This window comes from Panthera leo, chromosome A1 (assembly GCF_018350215.1).
Source record: "Panthera leo isolate Ple1 chromosome A1, P.leo_Ple1_pat1.1, whole genome shotgun sequence".
NCBI lineage: Eukaryota > Metazoa > Chordata > Mammalia > Carnivora > Felidae > Panthera > Panthera leo.
In genome coordinates this window covers 162,874,278-162,901,139 of record NC_056679.1, presented here as the reverse complement: position 1 = coordinate 162,901,139, position 26,862 = coordinate 162,874,278, and the positions used below count along the sequence as shown (strand labels likewise).

At 32.9% G+C, this 26,862-nt stretch overlaps 1 protein-coding gene across 4 annotated transcripts in view; it reads left to right on the top strand.

Moving 5' to 3' along the window:
- Positions 1–24,187, top strand: part of SLCO6A1 (solute carrier organic anion transporter family member 6A1) — a 93,950-nt gene extending 69,763 nt beyond the window's left edge. For 2 of the 4 annotated variants that reach the window (XM_042944513.1, XM_042944511.1), the window contains exons 10-14: positions 1,591–1,778; positions 16,378–16,449; positions 19,099–19,163; positions 21,081–21,218; positions 23,927–24,187. In XM_042944513.1, the coding sequence (XP_042800447.1) occupies positions 1,591–1,778; positions 16,378–16,449; positions 19,099–19,163; positions 21,081–21,218; positions 23,927–24,063 (600 nt within the window). In that variant the 3' untranslated portion in view covers positions 24,064–24,187. Of the gene's footprint in view, positions 1–1,590; positions 1,779–16,377; positions 16,450–19,098; positions 19,164–21,080; positions 21,219–23,926 lie in introns of those variants that run through there. The other 2 variants (XM_042944512.1, XM_042944514.1) reach the window with 2 other exon arrangements.
- The last annotated feature ends 2,675 nt before the right edge of the window (positions 24,188–26,862 follow it).

Genomic DNA, 26,862 nt, shown 5'->3' with positions numbered 1-26,862 from the left:
TTGGTCCATAACAATCAGAATTCCTTATTTCCCTAGACCTTCTACCAACCAGACAGAGTTGGCTACTCTGCTACTTGCTTGACTCCACATTAATTTTCTTTTGTCCTAAGTTGCATAAATCTGCTTTTAGCTAAATAATGCACTATAACTTAAGTCTCTCCCTTTTAAGTTGCACCAAAGTAGGGATGTGGGATTTAAAAACTTTTTTCACATGTTTCTGGCTGGTCTTTCTGAGGGGGAGAAGACAACAGAGAGGTATATATATCCTGACCCATGGGCATTATACCACCTCATTTAGTAGGCAGTAAGATCCTTTACTATTTATGCACTTACATAATAATAATGCCTTTTCCTGTTATACACAGATTACTTTACCATATTAGCATACCTGGCCAACTTCAGTTTTTTGTAGTCAGGTTTTCACTAGTGTATGATTTAATAATATATCTTCAGTTTTTTATTGAATATTAATATAAAAAATATTGTACACCCTTTAAAAATGTTTATTCTTAAATGTTACCTTATATTCCAGAGTCTTTCAACCCTTCTGGAGCCTAATATCTTGTGATTCTACCATTTGTTCACTTAACCTTCTTCATGTTTTCAGTTTTCCCTTGGTCAGCCTAGCTTCTATTGTCTGCAACCACTTATTGTGCTGGACATCTTTTGTCTGACCTCCAGGTCCACTTGTCACTCTTCTCTACTTTCCTCATTATTCAAGAAAGCTGAACTATAAGACAAGACCTTCCTTGCCTTCTGAGTGGATTAAGATAATAAAAAGTCCAAGTAGAAAAGCAGAAAAATGGGGGAAAAAGTGAAAGCATTGTGCTTACTTTCTTGGTTCACTTTCTGAACCATGGACTGACTGCATCCCTTGACTGAAGGTCTTAATTTCTCTCTTCCCTCTCTATATGACTCTCCTTCTGGTCACCATTCTTTCCCTAAGACCCTTAAGCAAATCCTTTCAAATCTACTTTCAGACTAAATACTGGATCTGACTAGCTTCATCATTTTCTCTGTTACCATTGTCTCGCATCTCATTTCAATAGCTTTTTAACTGTTTTCTCTGCTTTCATCTTTCCCTTCATAGTCTGGTATAGCTGTCAGAGTGATCTTTTTAAAATATATCATTTATACATATATCCCTCCACTGTTTTTACATTACTAAGAATAAAAACCAAAGTTCTTAAATTATTCTTGCAGTTTTTTACCGGTTTCTGTATAATGTGCTTTTCCCCCTGCTACTTTGATTTTATTTTCTTAGTTTCTTTCATGCTTATTCTGCTCCAGCCACATTTGTCTCCTTACTTTTCTGTGAATGTGAATATTTTTGCTGAATTTTTTTAGATTAATAGAATTTATCCTAAATAACTCTAGTTAAACACACACACACATTTTTGTTACATAAAATACCTAGAATGTATCATTAATATTTCATTTCTAAATAATGAATGGCAGATTTAATGTAAGAATATTGACTAATAAAACTAGCTACTGTACCTGAAGTTATTGATTTTATTTTATAATGATAGAAGTTGTTGCATTATGACTATATTTCTAGAAGATGGTTTCTTGTTTTAATTTTCATAGGCATACTACAATTGTTCTTGCATTCAAGAAGGGTTAACAACTGCAGATGACCAAGGTGATTTTATTGACGCTAGACCTGGGACATGTGATGCAAAGTGCTATAAATTACCTTTGTTCATTGCTTTTATCTTTTCTACGATTTTATTTTCTGTTTTTTCTGGTGTACCAAACACCCTGGCCATCCTTCGGTATGTATATAATTCAAAATCATTGTTCATTTAATTTATGAGAAACACAATTTTAAGAATATTTTAGAATATTGTTATAAATGAGTCACTTTTTTGTTTCAAAGTGGCAACTGTGAGAGGGGAAATTGATTATATTGTCAAAATTTATATATTTATTTCTGTTTTAACTAATTATTTGCTTAAAGTTTGTGGCTATCACATTTAGTTTTAATTAATTAAATTTAACTTACAATATGGTAAATTCATATATAGGAAAATTGTTACGTTGTCAAAATTCATGTGTATATTAATTTTCTCTTTTATCTAATTTTTTTTTGCTTAAAGCATATAGATATCACATTTAGCTTAAGTTTAATATAAAACTAAATTTTTTACTTAATTTAAGACACCTGGAAATTTCATGAATAGAGGATAAATCTTAATTTTAACACAAATGTGATTATAATGTTGATTCATTAGTTAAGGTATTTATTGAGTGTTTGCTTCTATATTAGCCAATTTGACTATGAGAAAACATCAGTGTCATTAGCAAAGGAGCGTAATAACTTAAAAAATTGTAGAATTTCAGTACACAAATTTATCCTAAATTAAAGCAACATTTGAAATGTATTTTTTCTGAATATGTGAAATACATGTAATATTTCTTTTTATCATGTAGCAAAATAATTGGTCACTATTTTCAATTTTTTTCAAAAGGCTAACATAAACTCTAGGTCATGAGGAGCGATCTGTTGTTCCCTAGGAAAGCAGGCTAGAAAACATGAATAAATATATGCAAAAAAAAAAATCTGAGAACTTGGGGACATGTGGTTTCTGCTTTTAATTAACTTGCAATTTAGGTGAGAGTCAAAAGTTGGACTTATAAATCCAGTGAAGCAGCTTTTATAACCATTCATCTGTGTCTGGAGTAAAATTACAGGGACCAATAAGATATATACCTTGCCTTCAAGTTTCTTAGAGTATTGTAGGGAGAGAACCGAAAAGAAGATGTACAGTGGAGGGGCGCCTGGGTGGCGCAGTCGGTTAAGCGTCGGACTTCAGCCAGGTCACGATCTCGCGGTCCGTGAGTTCGAGCCCCGCGTCAGGCTCTGGGCTGATGGCTCGGAGCCTGGAGCCTGTTTCCGATTCTGTGTCTCCCTCTCTCTCTGCCCCTCCCCCGTTCACGCTCTGTCTCTCTCTGTCCCAAAAATAAATAAGAAACGTTGAAAAAAAAATTTAAAAAAGAAGATGTACAGTGGATATTTAGAGGTGTCTTGATTAAAACTTAGACAGACTGACCCAGGAAAAGGTGGATGAAATGGTAATTTTTGTCTATGATGATTTGGAAATGCTTATAGAAGATACAGTACTTTAACTGAGCTATGAATAAGCGATTTGTCATAATGCCTGCCAATTACGGAAAAGTTCTTAACAGGAAAACTGAGCCGTGAAAGTAGAGGCAAAAATGTGTGAAGTATCTTGACAAGGAATTTGTTATGACAGAAGTAGCATGATGGTAAAGGGACAGGGAGATTTGGGCTCCATAAAGGTGAGATCATGGAAGGCTTTCTTTGCCATATTAACATGAATGATGTTATCTATTTTGCAGCTGGAGGCCATTGAAAAAAATAAACCTCATAAGTAAAAGTGATCAACTATGTATTTTAGATAGAATACTTTGAAGATGGTATAAAAGACAAAGCTGAGGGGGGAAACAAGAAAAAGGAAAGTAGTTGGGATACAGTTTTCAAATTTAGTAGTGGTATTTAAAGTTAGAAGTGATAGAATATCTTTGAGAAATATTTAGTTTGGATAAAAGCGCAAGATTATTACTTTGATGTTCCTCATATAAAATATTTAAAAAATTAATTATGTGCAGATTTCCAGTCTAGGGAACTAAATGAATGACAATCCATTAACTGAGATGAGAAATTCAAGCAGAGAATGCTTAGACTGAATATAATCTGTACAATGTTAAACATGCCTTACGTAAAGATCATGTGAAACATCCAGGTAAAAATTTCCAGCACTGAGATGAGACAGATGATAGTAATAGTCCAAAAATTTAGTTCTCAGTCTTATCACTTATTCTAGTAAGTAATTATATAGAGCTATAGGGAAAATAAAACACACATGTATGTGTGCACATGTGTGCACACACTATAGTTTCTGTAAATAATGAAATTGGTAAAAAAAAAAAATCACAAAGTTGAAATTGCGTGTGAGTATTGCCAAAATTGAAGCAGAACTAGAAGCCAACTTGTAGATTCAAAAGGATGTGAAATGTGGGGAGGATCTCAATATTGACAGATCTGATCTCTGGCATTTATTTCTGCTCAGAAGGAGAAGGCCCCACCTTAGAATGGAAGTTTTGGGAGCACAACCTAGGTAGATAAATTAAGGTAGACACTCTCTGGAAATAATGAGAGAAAAGGCTTGGAAAATGCCCAGGTGGTCTAGACATAGCAGATCTCAAAAAAGTGCCAGCAAAATATTACTTCTATAAATGAATACATCACCTTGGAAAGCAAGAAAAGTGAAGAGATCTCAGAAGTACATTGATTGTAGATGTTCTTTTGAAGCAGGCCATATTTGGAGAGGTAGAAGAGGTGGAACGATACATAGGAATCATTCTTAAGTCCTCCCCTATGTCACAGAGGAGATAACTTCAGTTTTGAAGCTTGGAAACCCTGGCTTAAGTTCCATTCTCACAACCTGCCTCTAATTTAAGACAACTCACCTCATTAAAATATGAATAAATGGAAAAGAAAAAAGTTCTGCCTACGTACAAAATAACTATAGTAAAAGAAACGAAACTTATTAAGCATTACTGCACACAATGAAACTCAGTAGAAAATTGTTCATGAATCAGATAAAAATATAAATGTAGTTATATGTAAATTTAGGCTAAAAAAATGAACAATTATGGCCACAAAATGAGAAAAATAGCTAGAAGAAGGAAGCTATGGAATGCAAGCTGACAGAACTCAGGAACAAAATTAAAAGGAAAAAACTTAGAAATGAAAACTAAATTAGAAGCAAACAGGGAAGAAAAGACAGCATAGAAACCAATGTGGAGCATAGAAATGAGGGGGGATGAAGAATATAGAATAAAAATAAGAGAAAAGCATTAGATAAAAGGGACAAAAATAAGAGGAAAGGAAGATCTGACATAGGGATAATTGAAGTTTCTAAAGAAGAAAACCAAAACAATCCAACAATAAATATTTAAATTTTTAGTTAAACTTCACTGAAATACGATATTTAGTAAATGCTGGAATAATAAGCAATAATAATAATGAATAAAGACTGAAATAAAAAAGATTTGTGTTTACATTTTAGAATGACACATCAAGTAAAACTAGGGAAATTTACCCAAACCAATAAACATTGAGATACAGTGTATTAAAACTGTTATATTTAAAGGTGAAGAAATAGTCCTTCTGTCATAAAAAAAAAAAAAAAAAAAAGAAGAAAGCAAACAAGTTTGGCACCACATTTGTCCCCAGCAGCATTCAGCTCTAGAAAACTAGAAACACTTAAAAGATCACTGAGGAAAGAAAATGTGAACTAATTATTTTGTCATCAACAAACTGCCCTACAATTATAAACAGCTTTGATATGGCAGAACTGGGAAATGTTGTTAAGAGATACTTCTTAAGAAATGAAAGCAAGACAAGTTATAATTAGCCAAGATACATGATTAGGAAAACTTTGATAATAGGTCCGTTGGTGAGCGTTGGATAAGTTAAAACAAACAGATTTAACTACTTATATTTAGCTAATATATTTTTTAAGTGTAATTAATTTATGCTAGAACTAAGACATATACTAATCCGAGCATAAAGGTAACAAAATAGAATGCAATATATTATGCTTTGATAAAGTAGAAATTATACCACTAACAAAAATTGGGGAAAGAAAATGGGTCAAAAGAAGGACAAGCATCTTGGATACCTAATAGATAATAAATGGGGAGTCAAGGGAAATCATCTTAATAGACATTATAATGAAGCATAATATATTCAAAAGAGTGCACAGATCACAGGTATACAGTCTGATGGAAATTTTACAAAGTAACCACCACCAATGTAACCACAGTCCAGTTCAAGAAATCAATAATTATAAGTATTCCAAAAGTCCTTCCACTAACTCCTTTCTTGTCACCAACCCCTTCATCACTTAAGGTTACCACTATCCTGACTTCTATCCTGAATAGGTTAGTTTGTTCTGTTGGAACTTTATGCATATAGGAGATGATAGCATGTAGTCATTTGTGTCTGTATTGTGTTACTCAACAATATGTTAGTAAGAGTCATTGTTGCATATAAAATAAATTCATTTTCATTGCCCTATAGCAGTGCTGTCCAATCGTATTTTCTAAAATAATGAAATGTTTTGTATATCTGTTGTCCAAAATAGTAGTTTCTAGCCACATGTGCGTATTGAGCATTTGAAATGCAGTTAAGTATGAATGAGGCACTGAATTTTAAATTTTATTTGGTTTTAATTGACTTAAATTTAAGTAGGCACATATGGCTAATGGTTACCATATTGTATAGCATAGTTTTATAGTAGTCCATAGTATGAGTATACTAAAATTTGTCCATTTGTTCTTTAGTTAATGTTTCCAGTGCAGGGCTGTTATGATTGCTATTTCTTTTCTTTTTCTTTTTTTTTTCTTTTTTTTTTTTTAACATTTATTGATTATTGCGAGACAGAGAGACACAGAGCGTGAGCAGGGAGGGGTAGAGAGAGGGGAGACACACAATCCGAAGTAGCCTCCAGGCTCTGAGCTGTCAGCACAGACTCAGAGCCTGACATGGGGCTCGAACTCATAAACTGTTAGATCATGACCTGAGCGGAAGTTGGTCGCCTAACCAACTGAGCCACCCAGGCACCCCTATGATTGCTGTTTCTATGACCATTTTTCTATTTGTCTTTTGGGAAACATATGAACAGATTTCTATTGAGTTCATATATAAACAATAGAAATGCTAAGTCATAGTGTTTACATATATTGGGCTTTTTAACAAATTTTAAAAGTATTTGCACAAATCCATTCTTCTAGCAGTCTGTGATTGTTTTCAAGTTGAGCAATTTTGATGGGTGTGTGTGTTAATATTGTGATTTTAATTTCCTTATTCAGAGGACTGATATTATTGAATATATTTTCCTTTACTTATTAGCCATATGAATATGTAATTTTGTTAAATGTCAGTTTGATTTGTTTGTCTATTTTTAAATTGAGTTAAATCATTACTGATTTACAGGGTTTCTTCCTATACAGTATCTATACCCCAAGTTGGGGGTCGCTTATCATATATATTCATAACAAATATCTTTTCCAACTCAGTGCCTTGCCTTCTCAACAATGATGTCATCTTTTGAGTGAAAAATTTTTTTATTTAATTTATTTATTTTTATTTTTTTAAAGTTTATTTATTATTTATTTTGAGAAAGAGGGGGGGCAGGGGCAGAGAAGAGAAGAGAGAGAATCCCAGGCAGGCACTGTCAGTCCACACTGTCAGCGCAGAGCCTGATATGGGGCCTGAACCTATGAACCATGATATCATGACCTGAGCCAACATCCATGCTTAACCAACAGAGTCATCCAGGCGCCCCACAAATTTTTGATTTTAATGTCCTGTTTAGGAAATATTTCCCTAACCAAATTATGAGGACATTTCCTATGTTATTTTAATAAAAATTATAAAATCAGTAATTCAGCTGGAAATAATTTTTTACTTAAAGGCTGTCCTTTCCTGGGGCACCTGGGTGGCTCAGTCATGATCTCATGGTTCATTCAAGCCCTGCATCAGGCTCTCTGCTGTCATCACAGGTTTCAGATCCTCTGTCCCCTTCTTGCTCTGCCTCTCTCCCACTCATGCTCTTCCGCTCTCTCTCAAAAATAAACATTTTTTTTTAAAGGCTATCTTTTCCCTGCAGCAGTGTACCAACAGACTATATATGTGGATCTATTTCTGTACTCTGTTCTGTTCCACTGGTTTATTTACGTATCCTTATACCAAATTACACTTATTCATTCATTCATTCATTCATGCATTCATTCATTTATTCATGTATTCATTTATTTGAGCGAGAGAGAGTGCACTCATGGGGGAGGGGCAGAGAGAGGGAGAGAGAGAATCCCAAGCAGGCTCAGTGCTGTCAGCATTCAATTTCACCAAACCTGAGATTATGACCTGAGCCGAAATCAAGAGTCAGTCACTTAACCAACCCAGCCACCCAGACGTCCCCAGTGTTAAATTTGCTAATATTTTGTTTAGTGTTTTTGCATCTGTATTCATGACTAAGGTTGCCTTATAATTTTTCCCTTTTTATTAATGTGCTCGTTAGGTTTTGGCCTTAATGTTCTGGTCTCATGAAATGAGTTGGGAGATATTTCCTTTTTTCTTTGTATCTGGACTATTTTATGAGGGTGTAGATATATATATATATACGTATATATATATGTACATATATATATACGTATATATACATATATACATACATTTATATATTTAATTAATAATATATATATTTAATTAAATATTTGGAAGAAATCACTTGTGTTGTCACTGGGGATGGGAATTTCTTCATGAGATTTTAAATGGAATGTTTGTGTGTGTGTGTATGTGTGTGTGTGTGTGTGTGTGAGAGAGAGAGAGAGAGAGAGAGAGAGAGAGAGAGGAAGAGAGAGAGAGGGAGAAAGAAACAAACCTTTTTGCATTTATCTTTATAATTCCTATCATTTTACTTTTATGTTTATTATGTTTTTATTTTATTCACATATATCTTCTGTATATTTGTATATGTTCCTTTTCTATCCAAATATGAATATAGCTGCATTCCAAAAGTCTTAACATGTATTTTTCTCATCCTTTCAATTCAAATATGCCTCTCAATGTATTTTTTACAATTTTAACCACATGTTATTTAGAGGTGTATAGTTTAGGGGCGCCTGGGTGGCTCAGTTGGTTAAGCATCTGACTACACCTCAGGTCATGATGTCACAGCCCATGAGTTCGAGCCCTGCGTCAGGCTCTGTGCTGACAGCTCAGAGCCTGGAGCCTATTTCAGATTCCGTGTCTCCGTCTCTGTCTCTACCCTTCCCCCAATCGTGCTCTGTCTCCCTCTCAAAAATAAATAAAAATTAGAAGTGTATAGTTTAATTTCTAAATATTTGGAAATTTTTTTGTTATATTTTGTTACATATATTTACATAGACATGAATATAATTAATATTCTATTATTTTTAGTTCGAATCCACTGTGTTCAGAGAACATATTTTTATGTTTTTTTCCTTGAAATTTCTTTGGACTTATTATTATGGTGCATTTGTCCATTATTTCTGTCATTTTTGCTATATACATTTTGAGGCTTTTATTAGTTGAAAACAAACTTAGAATTGCTACAACTTCTTGCTTTATTGACCCCTTTATCCCTTGAAATATTCCTTTTTATCTCTAATAACTTTTTGTCTTAAAATTACTTTTTATGACATTAATATTGCTTTATCAACTATATTCTTATTAGCATAATATATACTGTTCCATTCTATTACTTTTGATCTTTCTCTGACCATATATATTTAAGGTATATCTAGTAAGTAGTATACAGTTGACTTAAAAAAATCCAGTCTAACCACTTAGTTTTCAAACTAGAGTATATAGAGTATTAAATTAAAAATAACTGCTGGTACATTTGGATTTTTCTCTCATTTTAGTGTATGTTTCAAAATATTTTCTACTCGTTCTTTTACTTCTTTTGAATTAAGTTATTTTAGTTTTCATTATTTTCCCTTTATTATTTTGCTAATTTTGCATTATTTTATTCTTCTTGTGGTAGTCAAGACATTATTAAAGTATATATAGTTCATTAGAGTCAAATTAAATTAGTGCTTTTCCCACTTTCTGGATAATTCAAGGATCTAAGAATATTTTAACTCCATTAACTCTCTTCCAACCTTTTATTATTGTTGTCATGTATTTTGATGCTACATAAATTTTATAACCTAAGAGTGAAACTGTATGTATGTTTAATATCATATTAACCAGAATCTTTATTTTTTCCGACATTTTTGTGCTTTCTTCAGAGATCATTTATTTCTTCCAGAAAAAATTCTTTTACTGTGGGTCTGGTGGAAATGAATTTTGTTCATTTTTTTATTTGTTTAAAAATGTCTCGGGGTTCCTGGCTGACTCAGTCAGTTAAGCATCAGACTCTTCATTTCCACTCAGGTCATGATCTCGGGTTTGTAAGATCGAGCCTCAGTTCTGGCTGTGTGCTGACAGCGCAGAGCCTGCTTGGGATTCTCTCTCTCCCTCTGTTTCTGCCCCTCCTCCACTCGCATGCATGCTTTCTCTCTCTCTGTCTCAAAATAAACTTCTTTAGAAAGTCTTTAAATCACCTTTATTGTAAAATTATATTTTGACTATGGAATTTCAAGTTGGTGGTAATTTTAGTACTTTAAAGAGAAATATTTAACTTTCTTTCTGACTTCTATGAGAACATTTTATTACTATTCCTTTGAATGTAATATGCCTTTTCTCTAGATGCTCTTAACATTTTTTCCTTGTCCTTGGTTGTCAGCAATTTTAATATGATATTCCTTAGTATGATTTTGTTTATGTTTATGCTGCATGGAGATTTAAAATTTTCTTACGGCTTTGAAAGACAGGCTTATTGTCTTTTCCACTTATCTATTATGATGGTAAGTGTATTTATTTGCTAGGCGGCCATAGAAAGGTATCACAGAATGGGTAACTTAAACAGTAGCTGTTTATTTTCTCACAGCTCTGGAGGCTAGAAATCTGCAATCAGTGTGTGGGCAGCTCTCCTGAGGGCTGTGAGAGAAGGATCTGTTCCAGATCTCCTTGGCTTGTAGATGGCCATTTTTAGTCCAGTCTTTACATTGTTACAGTCCATATTTCATGTCGGTGCACATGTCAGTGTCCATATTTTCTCTTCTAATAAAGACACTCTCATATGGGATTAGGCCCACCCAACTGATCTCATTTTAGTTTGATTACCTCTCTACAACCCTGTCTCCAATATGATGGCATTCTGAGGTACTTGAGGTTAGGATTTCAGCATATAAATTTTGGAGGGACACAATTCAACCCATAGCAGCAAGAAACCATCCCCAATTTATTACTTACCAGCACCACATTATCTTCATGACTGTGAGTTGACTGGACTCAATAAGGTAGTTCTTGATTGGGGTTTCTCATGAGCTTGTGGTCAGATGCCACATGACACTTACTCATCTGATAGCATGACTGGACTGGATTTCCAAGACAGCTGACAATTCAGGCTAACTTTTGGTGGGAGCCTAACTGGGGCTGATTGACCACAAGTAGCTTACTTATGTGACTTGTACTTCTGCTAACAAAGTATTATAGTTCCAAAAGGGGGTGTCCCCAGCTTTAGTGTTCCAAGGGACCCAAGCATAAGCTGTAAGGCATAAGCAACAAGACTTTATTTGACCTAGGCTAGAAGTCCAAGAATGTTACTTTTCTGCATTCTTTTTGCTAACAAAATCATTATGTTTCAGGAAGAAGATCATTAGGTTCCGCTTTTTGATGTCACGTACAACTAGCATGTATACAGAAAAAACAAAAACAAAAAAAAAAGGAATTGATGACCACCATTTTGGGTGATTATCTACCATACCCACTTTCATTGATTTAGGAGAATTCTTACATATTGTTTCTTCAAATATTCCTTTTGCTCCATTCTTTCTCTATTCACCTTTGGAATATTAATTATACATATCATAAACCTTTTACTGTGTCCATGTGTCTCTTACTATCTTTTGCATTCTATTTTTATTTGTTTTTATGTTTTGTGCTTCAGACTAAGTTTTTTCACTTTTCTAATTTCCGATGTATTAATCCTATCTCTACCTGCTTTTCCAGTTACCTACACTCTAGTTTACTAATTATATCTTCATCTGTGTTTAATGAGCTATGAAAGTCACCTATTGAATTCTTAATTCTAATCAGTGTATTTTTCAGTTATAGAATTTCATTTCCTTTCAAGATTCTAATTCTCTGAAAAAATTCTCTGTCTTATCGTTTATATTCTTGGGTATATTAATTCCCCAAATTTAAAATCTCTGTTAGGTACCTAGTATCTGAATATTCTGTAAAACTATTATATTGTATTTTTTTCTCTTGGCCCTGTCTTTTATAATTCTGTAATTATTTTTAATAATGTATGGAATTTTGTGTACTAAGAACAATAGAGGCTAGAGACATTAATAACTCCCATTTTTTTTTAACAATAGCTTTATTTAAACACACAGAATTGGAACAGTTCCCTGTAATCCAAACAGGAATTTAGTTGGTTTGAGGTTGGGTTTAAGTCTCTTAAAGTCCTTATCAATATCCAGATTGCTTTTATCCTAAGGTATAGTCTATTAAGAAATCCTGAGTGAAAGAAACATATGTTAAACATAGGATCCTTCATTCTTGGTGAGAGTTGAATGCTAGTGTTTGTCTTCCAGTTACAATAAAACTTCCAAGAACAATATTACCAGTTCTTTTTTATATTGTATTAGAAATAATAGCCAATATATTTAGATAAAAATTCAGTAAGCTCCAGTATATAAAAAAATAACACACACTTAGAGCTACATGCACTCATGCACATACACAGACACACACACACACACACACACACACACACACACAAATTCAGTTAAAATTAATTTTTTAACCTACATTAACTGGAAAATGAAAACAGACTAAGGTCTTTAGTCTGATTAACATAAATAAGTGCATGTTGTTTTCCTGGTTTTAATATTATATAATAGTTACATAAGCTTTCATCACTGGGGGATGCTGGGTAAAGGAACACATGGTACTTTGTACTACTTTTATAACTACCTGTCAGCTTCAGAAATAAATAATTTCAAAATAAAAAGTAAAAAAAAAATGAAACACACACATGTACATACACACACATATGAATATTACAAAAATAGACTGACTTAACAGTTGGGGAAGATGTATTCAATATACGGATAGAAGACCTAACATCACCAATATATTAGTTCTTTTTGAGTTAACTGATAATTTTAATGTAATAATTAATAGAATAGAATTATTGGACTTTAAAATCTGATTTTAGATCTCTTAGGGAAAAATAACAAGCAAGAATAGCTTGGGAATCTTAAACAAAGGAGCACAATAATGGAGCTTTAGTCTCATAAGCTAAAATGTACCATAAAATTTTAATTATGAAAACAATATAGTATTGATTTATGAACAGAATGACAGTAAGTCTAGAAATAGATCTCAAATTGTATGGGGATTTAATGTAAAATGAAAGTGAGATCTTAAAGAAGTGAATCAAAGATTCATCTTTTAGAAAGTGGTTTGAGTGGGGCACCTGGGTGGCTTAGTTGGTTTAGCATCTGACTCTTGAGTTTGGCTCACATCATGGTCCCAGGGTCATGGTACTGAGCCCCACATGCCCATGTTGGGCTCTGCGCCGGGTGTGGAATGGGCTTAAGATTCTCTCTCTCTCTCTGTGTCTCCCCCAACTCCCAGCTTATGCTCTCTCTCTCTTTCTCTTTCTTGCAAAAAAAAAAAAAAAAAAAAAGAAAGAGGGGTGCCTGGGTGGCTCAGTCAGTTAAGTGTCCGACTTCAGCTCAGGTCATGATCTCACAGTTGGTGGGTTTGAGCCCCGCGTCGGGCTCTGTGCTGACAGCTCAGAGCCTGGAGTCTGCTTTGGATTCTGTGTTTCACTCTTTGCCCCTCTCCTGCTTGCACTCTGTGTCTCTCTCTCTCATAAATAAATAAGCATTAAAAAAATAATAAAAAAAGAAAAGAAAGAAAGAGAAAGAAAGAAAGTAAAAAAGAAAGAAGGGGGAAAGAAAAAGAGATTTGTTTGAGTATAATGAGATTGTCTTCAGGGGGAAAAAAATATCCAGAGTATAAACACACCAGAGAAACCTAAAATGGAACAAAGATTAAAAAAAAAAAAAAGTGCTAAGCAATACAAGTGCTAGAAAAAAAAATTGACTCTGGGTGCCTGGGTGGCTCATTTGGTTGAGCGTCTGACTTCAGCTCAGGTCATGATCTCAAGGTTTGTGAGTTCAAGCCCCACGTTGGGCTGTGCACTGACAGCTCAGAGCCTGGAGCCTGCTTCAGATTCTGTGTCCCCCTCTCTTTCTGCCTCACCCCTGCTTGTGCTCTGTCTCTGTCTTTCAAAAATGAATAAACATAAAAAAAATTTAGAGCTTATCTCTTTAAAAAAAAAAAAAAAGAAAAAAAATGGACTTATTTCACTATTATCTTTAAAAGAGCAAGGTATTGGGGTGCCTGGGTGGCTCAGTTGGTTAAGTGACCGACTTCTGCTCAGGTCATGATCTTGCAGTTTGTGAGTTCGAGCCCCGTGTCGGGCTCTGTGCTGACAGCTCAGAGCCTGGAGCCTACTTCGGATTCTGTGTCTCCGCCTCTCTCTACCCTTCCCCTGCTCACGCTCTGTGTCTCTCTGTCTCTCAATAATAAATAAACGTTAAAAAAGAAAAGAAAAGAAAAGAAACGAACAAGGCATTTCCAACTATGACTCAAAATCTAAAAATGGGAAAGACTGAAAAAAGGTACTCCATAAAATTAAAAATAATAACCAAAGTCAAAATTCAAGCAACAATAAGTATAAGCAACTCTTATATAAAAAGATTAATCCCTCTAATAAGTAAAGCTCTCTTATGATTAACAACTCTGTAGAAAAGTGGAAAAGCATCAAAGAGAAAGCAAAAATGCAAACGTGAAGGAATGTTCAGCCATACCCATAATAAGTGACATAGAAATTAAAATTTTAATGTGATAGTATTTCTTATTTATCTAGGTGACAGGAATAAAACTTTGATTATAGAATCTGTTTATGTGGCCATGTAGAAACAAGTACCTTCATAATATTGCTTGAAAGAGCACAAAATAGTACATCTCCTGTGAAAGGGGATCTTTAATACCTAAAAAATTTGCAGATGTGCTTATCCTTTATGCCAGCACTTATACTTCTTGAAATCCTTATTGTGAACATCCTGTAAACAGATACATTTACATCTGTAAGTTTATCTATATCACATATGTATATGTTTCTATTTCATATATATATATATATATATGATATGATATATAATATACATGGGTGTATGTGTATGTGTGTGTATGTGTATATATATATATGAAACAAAACAGTGGGAAAAATCTAAGTGTGAAGGAGCAACAGACTGGTTGAATAAATGATTGCATTTTTGCACATGAAATATAATGCAACTAAAAAAATTAATAGGGTGGAGCTCTATATTCATGTAGGAAAGGATCTTAATATATTGTTACATGAAAAAAGAACAGTGAATATTGTATGCTACTTCCTGTGAAGGAAGAAATAAATATAGAGATATGCATTTACACTTATTTGTATTTGCATAAAAGAACACTAGGTATAAAAAAGAATGTAATTAAAATCGTAACCTAAAGGTAACCAAACCAAAAGGAGGGGGTAGAAATAGAGGTAGATGACAGCAAGGGTGGAAGCAAGCAGGTTTCTTCAGCATATTCTCTTTATATTGTTTTGCTTTCCAAAGCATGTAATTATACTACAAATTCAACAAATAAAGTTTAATTTTAAAAATACAATAAGATTCAAAGTCAAAGACATAAATTGTGAAATCGTTGTCAAATGAGTGATAATTAGAGTCAAGAAAGAGGGGTAGGATGGGGTTTGTAGTAAGCCAATGGGCCTACAGAGGGCAACAAGAAAAGATGGGTTACATGATAAAAATAATATATTTAAAGGCAGAGGACTAGAGGGATTAAAATTCCAGAGAGAGCAGAAGTTTTTAGAGGTGAATTGGAGATCTAAAGCTGTCCCTGAGATTCTTGGCCAATTCTTGATGAAGGCTAGATCCTGACAGTCTGGACTAGGTCCAGGTAGAGGGTCACCCCTGGGGCAAGCAAACTGGCAGAGTTATTGGTGATTACATGGGACTAAGAATGACAAAATTGTTTTTCTTCTGGAGAAATTTGTTGAAATCTGACGCTGTGTGAAGTAAAGTCTAAACAGAAAAGTATCCTAACTTGTCTGTATCTCTCTATCAGGGGCTCATTAAGAAAAACTAGTTCTTCAATTCTTTCCTTTCCAACAGAGCCCGACTTGGGGCTTGAACCCGCAAACCGCAAGATCATGACCTGAGCCGAAGTCGGCGGCTTAACTGACTGAGCCACCCAGGCGCCCTCCACCAAAAAAATGTGTCTTGACTAATAAGTATTCAATTATAATTTTAAAACACACTGCAAAGAAAATGCAGTAAAATTCGATGAGAAAATTATAGGCTGGTCTAACTCTGCGTGAGGATTCAGAGAGGGTGTTCCTGAAGAACTGATATTTAAGCTGAGCCCTGAGGGATAGGGGATGAGTATTCACACAGTGGGAAGGACAAATGTGAAGATTCTGAGTGGGAGAAGTAGCTTGTAAGATTGTTGTGTTGTAGAATGTCGTGAACAGGAGGGTAATGAAGGCAAAAGTGAGGTGTGAAGTGGCATCCAGTAAGACTGATGTGATAAGGCTGACTCTTGTAAATGTTTTTTTGCAATTCTAGGTTTTATCATAAGAACAAGGGGAAGCTGTTAAAGGATCCTACGGGAGACAGTGAAGTAATCAAAGTTTCACAGTACGAAAAATCACTTTGGCTCTTAGGTGGAGAGTGGGCTGAAAGTATAAGGATGGTTGTTGGGAGATAAATTAGGAAGTCATTTCATTTTTTTTTTTTTTTTTGGTTTGTTTTCAGGAGAAAGATATAGACTTGGAATAGGCTGGTGGAATTAGAAATTAAATATATATATATTTTAAATCAGAGAAAGAACCAAAAAATGTATTTTTAAAAATCACAGTATTTGGTTATTGGCTCTGGTCCATGAGAAAAAGGATGGGATCACAGGTGCCTCTTTTCACATTTTGGACTTGAACACTGCATGATGGTGGATGACAGCTCCACTTGTCATGGGAGAGCACTGGGGAAGGAGCAGCTTTTGTGCAAAACAGGAATTTAAATCTAGAGCTGATGTCTTATAAGAATGATGTGGAGTGGAAATATAAGTTTAGAAGTCATGAGAGATAGTGGAAGCTGCCTTTTTACATTTTGGAAGAGTACTAACAAATTTTTGTTTATTCCATGATATTCTTAAGCACCCTATTATAGCCTTACTTATTAGACAATATACAAAAAACATTCGCTTCATTCATTTTTCATTAAATATTTTTAATACAAAGCTATTATTTATTTTGTGCTATTCATTTAACTGATGGAAAATCCTGGGAACCATTAATCTTTTTATCTTGTATATCAGAAGTGAAGATACAAAAATGCTTCTTTTTTAAAAGTTTATTTATTTAATTATTTTGAAAGAGAGAGAGAGAGAGAGAGAGAGAGAGAATCCCAAGTAGGCTCCAAGCTCAGTGCAGAGCTTACATGGGGCTTGATCTCATGATTGTGAAATCATGACCTGAACTGAAATCGAGTCGGAAGCTCAACCGAATGAGCTACCGAGGCGCTCCCAATACATAAATGCTTCTTAATAATGCTACTTATGAATTATGGTCAGTTCTATATATGCTTCGGAAAGCAATGATAATCCATGTAATAAAACTACATGTGCTAAATGAAGCAGAACACTCAATTATAGTTAGGGATATTATTAATATCTCCACTTTATACCAAGACCTATACTAAAGTGTAGTTCTAAAATGTGACACTTTCTTTTTCCTCCCTTAAGAATCTGCTTACTATGGAAGTATAAATTATTTTTTTATTTAAAAATACCTTTATCTTTTGAGGATTGGTTAATTTGTTTTCATTTTCCTAGTAGTAAACATTTGAGGAAAGAATATTTCTACCAGGTTGATATGGGTGGAATTATCTTACTTTTTGTGAGATAGTCACAAAATATTGTATGAATGCTACATTTTAGTATATTGAGTTGTTTGGATGAAAATATTGGTCATATTAGTTCATTGTGCAAGTCCTAGAACAAGGAAAAAAATGGTAAGCAAAGAGTTTTTTTTTTAAATAAAATGTAGTTTTTATTTTTTTACTTCCTAAAATGTTCAATGGTTTATTATTTTTTATTGTATTTTCAATTGAGTCTCCAAACTGAGACTATCAGTGGTTAGTCCCTAACCACTATTTCTTTTTTTTTTTTTTTAATTTTTTTTAACGTTTATTTATTTTTGAGACAGAGAGAGACAGAGCATGAACGGGGGAGGGTCAGAGAGAGGGAGACACAGAATCTGAAACAGGCTCCAGGCTCTGAGCTGTCAGCACAGAGCCCGATGTGGGGCTTGAATTCACGGACCGTGAGATCATGACCTGAGCCGAAGTCGGACGCCCAACCAACTGAGCCACCCAGGCGCCCCTTATGCATTTTTTTTAAAACAAATACTTGCTTTGACCTATAGGAAATAAAGAGAGCTTCATTTTTTATATTTGGAAAATTATTTTTGTTTATTTTAGCTTTTGAATAGTGAGGGTAACAGAGGTCCAGCAGGAAAGAGAAGGGGCTCTCAAATTAGGATAATTTAAGCAAGGTTGAAGAAAGTGGCTATTTAAAATGTGGGTGGAGTATAAGAATCATAAGGTATATAGTGCAGTATCCCTGGTCTGTTACCACTTGCCCAAAAGAAAACAAGGGTAGGAAAGAGAGAGACCTGTAGAGAGGACTGCTTTGCCTAGTGACCTAGTCAGCAGGATTTCACTCTGGGGAGAGAAGCTGGGAAGAAACACCTTGACCTCACTCTCCTTCCTCACTCTCGAGTACCCAATTGGCAAACTGTAATTAGAAGCCAGAAGGCAAGAGAGCCTATTGATGTAGCACATTTAGATCAGTCTCTCAAGACAGAGATAAAGGTAAAGAAATGTAGAGTGGATCTCACAGGGGAAAGAGGAGAAATATAAAGTAGTGGATGTGTACCTCAAAATGGAGAAAAGGTAAGTGTGATAGTTAGTCCCAAATTTTTTTTCAGCAAAGGAAAAAAGAGGCTGGGGCAGAGGGTCTGGCCCATAAATGTTTCCTCCTTGTGAAGAGCAAGAAGCTTTGGAATCAGTTGGCAAGGGGAAGGATATGAAGAATTGAAGGAATTGTACTTCTTTAATTCACCTAGATTGAACTCTGTTAACTGGCTAAAGATTTTTAGTTTAACTGATGAAGAGTAAAAAAAATAACAAAAAATTTATAATAATAATAAAATAATAATAGTAACCTAGCAAATTCTCTAAAGTTATTAATAGCAATGTTTTGATAATATCATTACTCTTTGCTCGCAGGATTGTATCTGACAATCAACGTTCTTTGGCCTTGGGTTTGGCCCTTGTGTTTTTGAGAATATTTGGTATGGACTTTCGGCAATCTTTTATTACAGTGAATTGTTGATTTTTTGATATGTGTGTCTACATGTATATTTAGAATTTCAAATAAATAAAAATGGTAAACTGACACAACACAAGTGAATGCGGGAGCTGCTTTGCAGAATTTAGGAGACAATATTTATGTAAAAAGACAATACATAACGCAAAGCCGATCCTGTCATATAAAATATGCATTAATACTATATTTGATCTGATAGGACAGTCTATTTGATTAGATGTATATTCATCAATCTTGTCCAAGTGGTTTGGTAAGCTGAAACAAAACACATAACCACAACACTGCTTGCATGTTTGGGGAGTCACTAACAACATTTTCGTTACCAAAGACTCTGATGTTTTTAAGGACTTACAGCCAAAGAAAAAAATTGTTTTTCTCAGATGGTAATGCACTCTGTACTTCAGGCTTTCTTAAAATGGCAAAAACTAGCTTTCAAATCTAAATTATCTACATTATGACTGTATTAGCACCCCTGATTCAAAAGTTGATTAAAAATATTGATAGGGCAAGGAAACGAGATTAAACTGGATTGAAGACTGAAAGACATATGATAAATGGAGTCAAGAACATAGAAAAATTTAAGTGTGGCTTGGATAGGGATCAGAGAAATAATTCTATACCTAGATCAATATGTGGGGTTAAAATTGGCTCTTTTAATTAGGAAAAATGAGAGCATATTTTTATGTGAATCATTGCCTGATCGATAAGGACAGATTTGTTTTGGAAGACAGAACCTAAGAAACGGCTAATGCATAAACAGTTTCTAACATGAGAAAGGAAGCTAGTGAGACTGATACATTTTTGTTGGAAGAGGGTGGAACAAGATGATACTTTAGATACAGACTGCCTCTATATCTAACAGTATTTTGCCAACAGATAATTTGAAGCAGAGGATAGATATTATCTGTTTTCTGCTTAAAAGATAACTCTGCTTCTGGAGGGAAAAATACTTATAGAAGATAAATGTAAAGAAAAAAAGGTTTTTGCTCCAGTCTAAACCAGAATTATGTTAAATTGGATTCTGGAGGTTGTGAAAGAGACACAGAAATCAACATATCCAAGATATGTTTAGAGTTAGTGTCCTAAAGATTTATCATGGATTGGAAAAATATGAAGGAAAATAGAAAAAAATGAATAGTAGGCTTAGGTTTTTCACCTTGAACGATTATAAACAGAGTGCCAGCACTCAATAAGATTGGGAGAATTGGTAATCTTTGATAGTGATCTTGGATAGTGGTCTTTGGCAGGAGTCATAAGTCATGAAGCATGAGGGCCCTGACATAATGAAGTTATAGTAAACTAGATGTCAGTAAAGATATCCTAGTTCTGAGATTTCAGTTCTAATGTCTTTGGGGTGACTTTTTAAAAAATGACTTCTAATTCACTTTTAGCTGAAATTGTTGCTGAGGAGATGTTGTCTCTGAGAGTATACAGAAATTTACCTAAGGCAGTACACAACTCTTCTTCTGAATATGAGGTCCTCTGAATCTAGGGTTGCTACAAACATACCAAAGCATTTACATTCCTAGTTATTTCTCTCAATATCTTGATAAATAACAGATGTACATTGCATTAAAAAACTAACTTTTCATTGATTGAAAACATAGAGAACATAAAAACATAAACTGATTACATGTATGTCATTCTAAAAATATGAAAGCAACTAATTTTTTATACCTACAGAAATAAGGATTTTTAAAAAAATACAGTTTTTTCCAGTTCTTAATAATCCTACTTATAAGTAAATTCTTAGATAATTTTAAATGATATATTTAAATGTGATGATGGCTAAATACATCAGTTTAATTTTAGAATAAAAATCATACTTATCCTAACCTGTAGTGTTTTCATGGAGCATTTATAATTATTGCATTTTTCATAGGGACTATACCTGGACCAATAGTTTTTAAAATGACAGCAGATATTTCTTGTATCTTTCGGGAGACTGAATACTGTGGGGATAAAGGAAATTGTTGGATCTATAACAAGATGAAAATGGCCTACCTATTGGTAGGAATATGTAAGTGATACCTGTTAAAGAATTACAGAAAAGTAAAACTGTTTTAAACATGTATGGTTGTTTATAGTAATGTACAATAATAATAAACTACAAACAAATGGATATTTTAATGTTTAAAGAACCCTTATTATATAGAAAATATTTTAGAAACTGAAGTATTAAAGTATTTATATGAATATTTGAGTCACTGCATTAAATACACAATTGTTTTATGTTGTTCCTGAATAAAGGGTGGTAATTAGCAAAATTTCAATTTGGGAAGTAATTTTGTCCATATACATATACAACCAAGTTGCTTGACCTTGTAACCCTTGCTATTTACATAGTAAAAGATTGGACAATTAAAAAAATTTTTTCACATCCCCAGAGAACATCAGGATACTCTCACCCTACTTACATGTGAGTTTCACAGTCTCTTTTGCTTAACGATGTAACAGCCTACCTAGCAAGTATTCAGTATTTATTGAATAAATAAAGATATGAGGAATTGAGATACTATGGTGGTATGAGCTGTGTTATGGTCAGTTTTGAGAAAATCTAGATATGCTTGTATTACTCTAGAAAATATATATCTTCCTTGATTTCAATTTGTTCATCTGTAAAATGAGGATGTTGGACTATATAATGTCTGAAGTCTTAATCTCTACTAACATTCAAAAATTTTATTGTATAGATGTTGGTATGATAAATATTTAAAAGTGTTTATATGTTTTGTGATTTTAATGAGTTCATTAATTCGAAGAAACATAATGATAGACTCTAATATTTAACAGTAACAAATACTTCTGTGATGAACAGTATATAGTGGTGCCTTGTAATTCAAAAGTCAATTATCCAGCAAACTTAGTCTACACTGAACATTGAGTAAAGTAAAATTTTAAAAAACAATTAAAAAGTAAAAAATGATATTTAAGAAGTCAAAATTAATTTCTCAGAGATAATTCAACAAAACTAGGTTTTGTTCTTAAGGAAGTCCTCTTAAGACACTACTGAGCCTTTTAATTTTTATTTTAGATGTATATGTAACATGCTTATCTATTTTCAAACACAGCACAAAATGGACAAAGCTGGTGAACTGCTTAGAGATCCTGCTAAGGAGCTACTAAAAGGAGATAACAATAATAAAGGACATAGAGAAATACAGTTGGAAAGGGCAAACAGAAGAAACTGAAATAAGAATATGCTTTTGTGGCAGTTTAGTGTAAACTTTTTAAAGTTCTGATCGTTAAAATAAATAATTAATAGACAACCATAGTTTAGAAGGTAAAGTGTAAAAAGGAACCAAAGTCCAAAATATATAAAGAACTCCCATATATCAAAATAAGCAAAGGATAAATAATGGAAAAAATGGACAAAAGACTTGAAAGAATTCACAAAAATTTAATAGTCAGTCAATAAACAATGGAATGGATGTATAAATTGTGCTAAAATCAACAATGGAATGGTATATGGCAATGAAAACAGAAGGTACACAACTATATAAAATATGAATTAATCATACAAACATAATTTTGAAAGAAAGAAATCAAACAACTAAGTATGCACTCTGTGATTCCACTTACATAATTTTGACCTGCTGTAACTATATTTCAAAAATAAAAGTAACCCATTCTGGTTAGTGACTTTGAGGAAACATGAAGGAAAGCTTCTGGGGTGTTGACAGCTGTTTTGTTCTTGATCCAGATGCTGGTCGCACTGTGTTTAGTTTGTGAAAAATGTATCTTTAAAAAAAATTTGAGATGTAATGAAGATGCAGTTAACATATATCTTAGGTTTTTAGTTTGATGGCTTTTGATAAATGAGTGCATCTGTGGAACCAGCACCTCAAAACAAGCTGTAGAAATTTATCCCCTGTCCCTTTTCAGTCAATTTCCTTCCTCTAGAGATAAACCTGTTTCAGATTTCTATTACAATATGTTGGCTCTTTCTGTTCTAAAAATTTATGCAAATGGAATGCAGTATATACTCTTTTTTTTTTTTTTTCTGTGTTGCTTAATATTATGCTTTTGGGAGATTCATCCATGTTATTCTATAGCAGTAGTTTGTCCTTTAAAAAAAATTTCCAAATACTATTTCATTTTGTGAATATACTATAATCTATCCATTCTCTTGTTAAAATTCATTTGGTTGTTTGCAGTGTTGGGCTATTATAAATGTATGAAAGTTACTGTGTCATTATAAATGACAGACTCATTAATGTTTCTTTATCTTTTGTGACCACTATAATTGATATTGTCAGATAATTGATGTTGTTGCTCTAGAATATTTTTTACTTTAATTTTCAGGGTCTTTTGCATTCTAAGCTCAAGTACTTTTATATAATGCTTGTAATATTTCTGTTTATATATGGAAAATGGTGATTTTTTCAAAAAGAATAAAGCTGCATGAAGTGGCTTAAATAGGTTCCAGTTCCTATTGATATTTAAGTTAGCAGCAATTTATTTTTAAGCTTTAGAGTTAATACATTCTGTGAAAAAAAGACACACTTTTTAAGAAATTTTAAAGCTTTTGTAAACATTAAAAAATCTCCTTTAGTAACTTGATATGTTTATAACATTAATTACATTCTATAATTAGAAAATTGATATTTTAAAGAGATTAAATATACTTACCATTTCTTTGGTAAATAGCATTCTTTCCACAAATATTTTTGCTCTAGATAGATTGACACATCTGATGGTTGTTTTTTTTTTTTTTTTTTAATTCAGGTTGTATTTGCAAAGTAGTCACTATCTTCTTCACTGCTATTGCATTTTGCCTATGTAAATATTTACCAAAGGATAACAGTGAAATCCTGCATATGCCCGTGAAGAATCCAACAGTAAAAAAAAAAAGAAAAAACTAATTTATAACTGGATCATTAATGTGGAAGAATTATACACTGTCAGTCCATCAATGGAATGTTATACTAATAAAATTTGAAATAATTATAATATAGTTACACGTTTAATAAATGAATGTGACTCATATGATCCCATAGGTTTATTATAGTTTGAGTACAAATATAATAATATAGTCCCTGTGTTTTGGATTTTTGAAATATATTGTAAAATACACATTTAATAAGTAATAAAAAGAATACTTTTAATGAAAAAGATGAAGCAGAAGTGGGAAAATATACATAAGTTAATTCTGTTAGTGACATGTATTAATTATTAGCTTTTGGTTATGTAGGACTACTTAGGATTCATATAGTTGTTCTTCTTATTTAATTCGGGCTGTGGATGTTTATTTCTCAATAATTTTTCAAAATAAAATTAGATTTTTCATTCCAGTTCATATAATAAAAATTTAAATTAATGTCATACTTATTCTCCAAAAGAAGGCAGTTTCAAGCTTCTTAAAAATTAACATTTTATTTATCTTTTATTTCACCATGGAGAGGTTTCTTTTGAAACTATCTCTGGTCAGTTGGCTAATTTGCAATACATAGTTTCATGCTCCTTTAGTTTTAGTAGACACAAAAGTCAAAATGATCATATACATCTTTATTTTTACTTTGACTTCAGTTTTATTGATAAAGACTACCTGATGCCTGAGCTGATTTCCATTTTTGTGTTTTTATATTTAATTGTATGATAATTATAATTATTTCATGTGAAAAATATTCAAATTTAAATGTAGAAAATGTGGCAACCATTTGTGGAATTTTTTTAAGCTTAAATGTGTTTCTCTAGAGAGTTTTTGTTATAAGTATTTCATACATCATTGTACATCCATCGAAATTTATAGCAATTTTCTAAATGTTAGTATAAAAATCAGATTGTTATAAAACAAAAAAACTTCTCTACATTGCTTCTATTGTTCTCTTGGGAGAAGAAATAACGGATAGAATTTCTCCTTTGTTATACACATTAGTCAAGGACCGCTGTGTGTAAATGTATTGCCCTATTCCTTTTTTTTTTTTTTTTCCTTTCTCCAATTTTTTTTTTTTTTTTAATTCCGGTTAATTAACATACAGTGTAATATAAGTTCCGGGTGTAGAATTTAGTGATTCATCACTTACATACAACACCCACTGCTCATCACAAGTGCCTTCCTTAATCCCTATCACCTATTTAAACCATTCCCCACCCCCACCCCCCAAATGATACAGTAACCCTCGGTTTGTTCTCTGTAGTTAAGAGTCTGTTTCTTGGTTTCCCTCTCTTTTTACCCCCTATATAAATTTGTTTTGCTTCTTATGTTCCACATATGAGTGAAATCATTTGGTATATGCCTATCTCTGGCTGAGTTATTTAGCTGAGCATAATTCTCTCTAGCTCCATCCCTGTCCTTGCAAAATGGACTATTCACAGTATTGGCTGGCAGAAGGAATTGTGAAGCAGTGAGTATTTATATTCTACTATCTTTTTTACTTAACTCCAACATGCATTTATGAAAACCTACACATTAGTCTTTATATGAAATTCCAGTGGGATTGCAGAACATTTGAGGATCAGAGTGTGAAAACAGGAGTTTCTTCTTTAAAGATTCTGTAAGATCTATTTCTGTGCCCTACATTCAGAAAAGAATAATTACACTTAATGTTTACCTAAGTAGTAGAAATATATCTGTGGTGATCTGTGTTTTCACAACTAAATACCTTCCTATGAAACATTTTCTGTATGTTTTTACAGTGTATAGTATTTTAAATATCAGAATATAACAGGTTTTTCTAGGAGAATTAGTTTAATAATCTTAGGTTACTCATATCCTTTATTAATATTCTTATCTAAAAGATACCTGAAAATATATACAACTAGGAAATAAGGTAAAACAATGACAAATCCATTTTGAAGTTGCTTGTAGTTCATGTGTGTGTATATATATATTATCTGTATATTTATCCTTTTTTCAGAAAATAAAAGTATAATAAAAATTATAATAATTTGGATAGTAGTGTTAATACTTTAAATTTGAAGATAGACTTCTGATACAACAGAACATTGTTTCTGTCACAAACTAGTTTATAATTATGTGGATTGGTAAATAGAGAAATGATGTAAGTATAACCCAGAAGTTTCATTGGTTAACACTAAGTACCTTTTGAAACAGTCAAGAAAATCTTTCTTACTATTAAAGAGACGACCTTGGCAATAAATGGAAGTCTTAAAAAAACAGCTAAAAAACTTACAGTAATACCTTCCTTTGGAATCAGTTTTGAATAATTTAATGCTATTGAGAATCATTATGCTTTTCACAATGTTAACATATCTAGTGAAGTTGCAAGTGTAGATGAAGAAGCTGCAAAGTTATTTCTAAATATTTTTATTTTTGATGAAATTGGTCTCTATTGGAAATTCATGTTCCCAAGGAACTTTATCTCAACAGAAGGAGGTGAGTCCCAGTGTTTAAACCTACAAAAGATTAACAGTGGCACTGGGTGAAAACCCCGTGTGGATTTAGCTGTGCTAAAATGTATTAAGATTGTGGTGTTTTTTTGTTAGAACTCTGGTTACCAAGTTGCAGTGGTTTACCTCTACAATGTTTTCTCCATAAGCCTTGTTATTTCTGGTGTTTGATTTTTGCCTAAGGGAATGTTTTAAAGGAATGCACACATAATATTATAGCAGAAATGCTTATGTTTTAGAATTGATGAGAGTTTCTGAGCTTCAAATTGCATGTTCTCCAAAATCTTAGAATAATTAATTACCATGAAAAT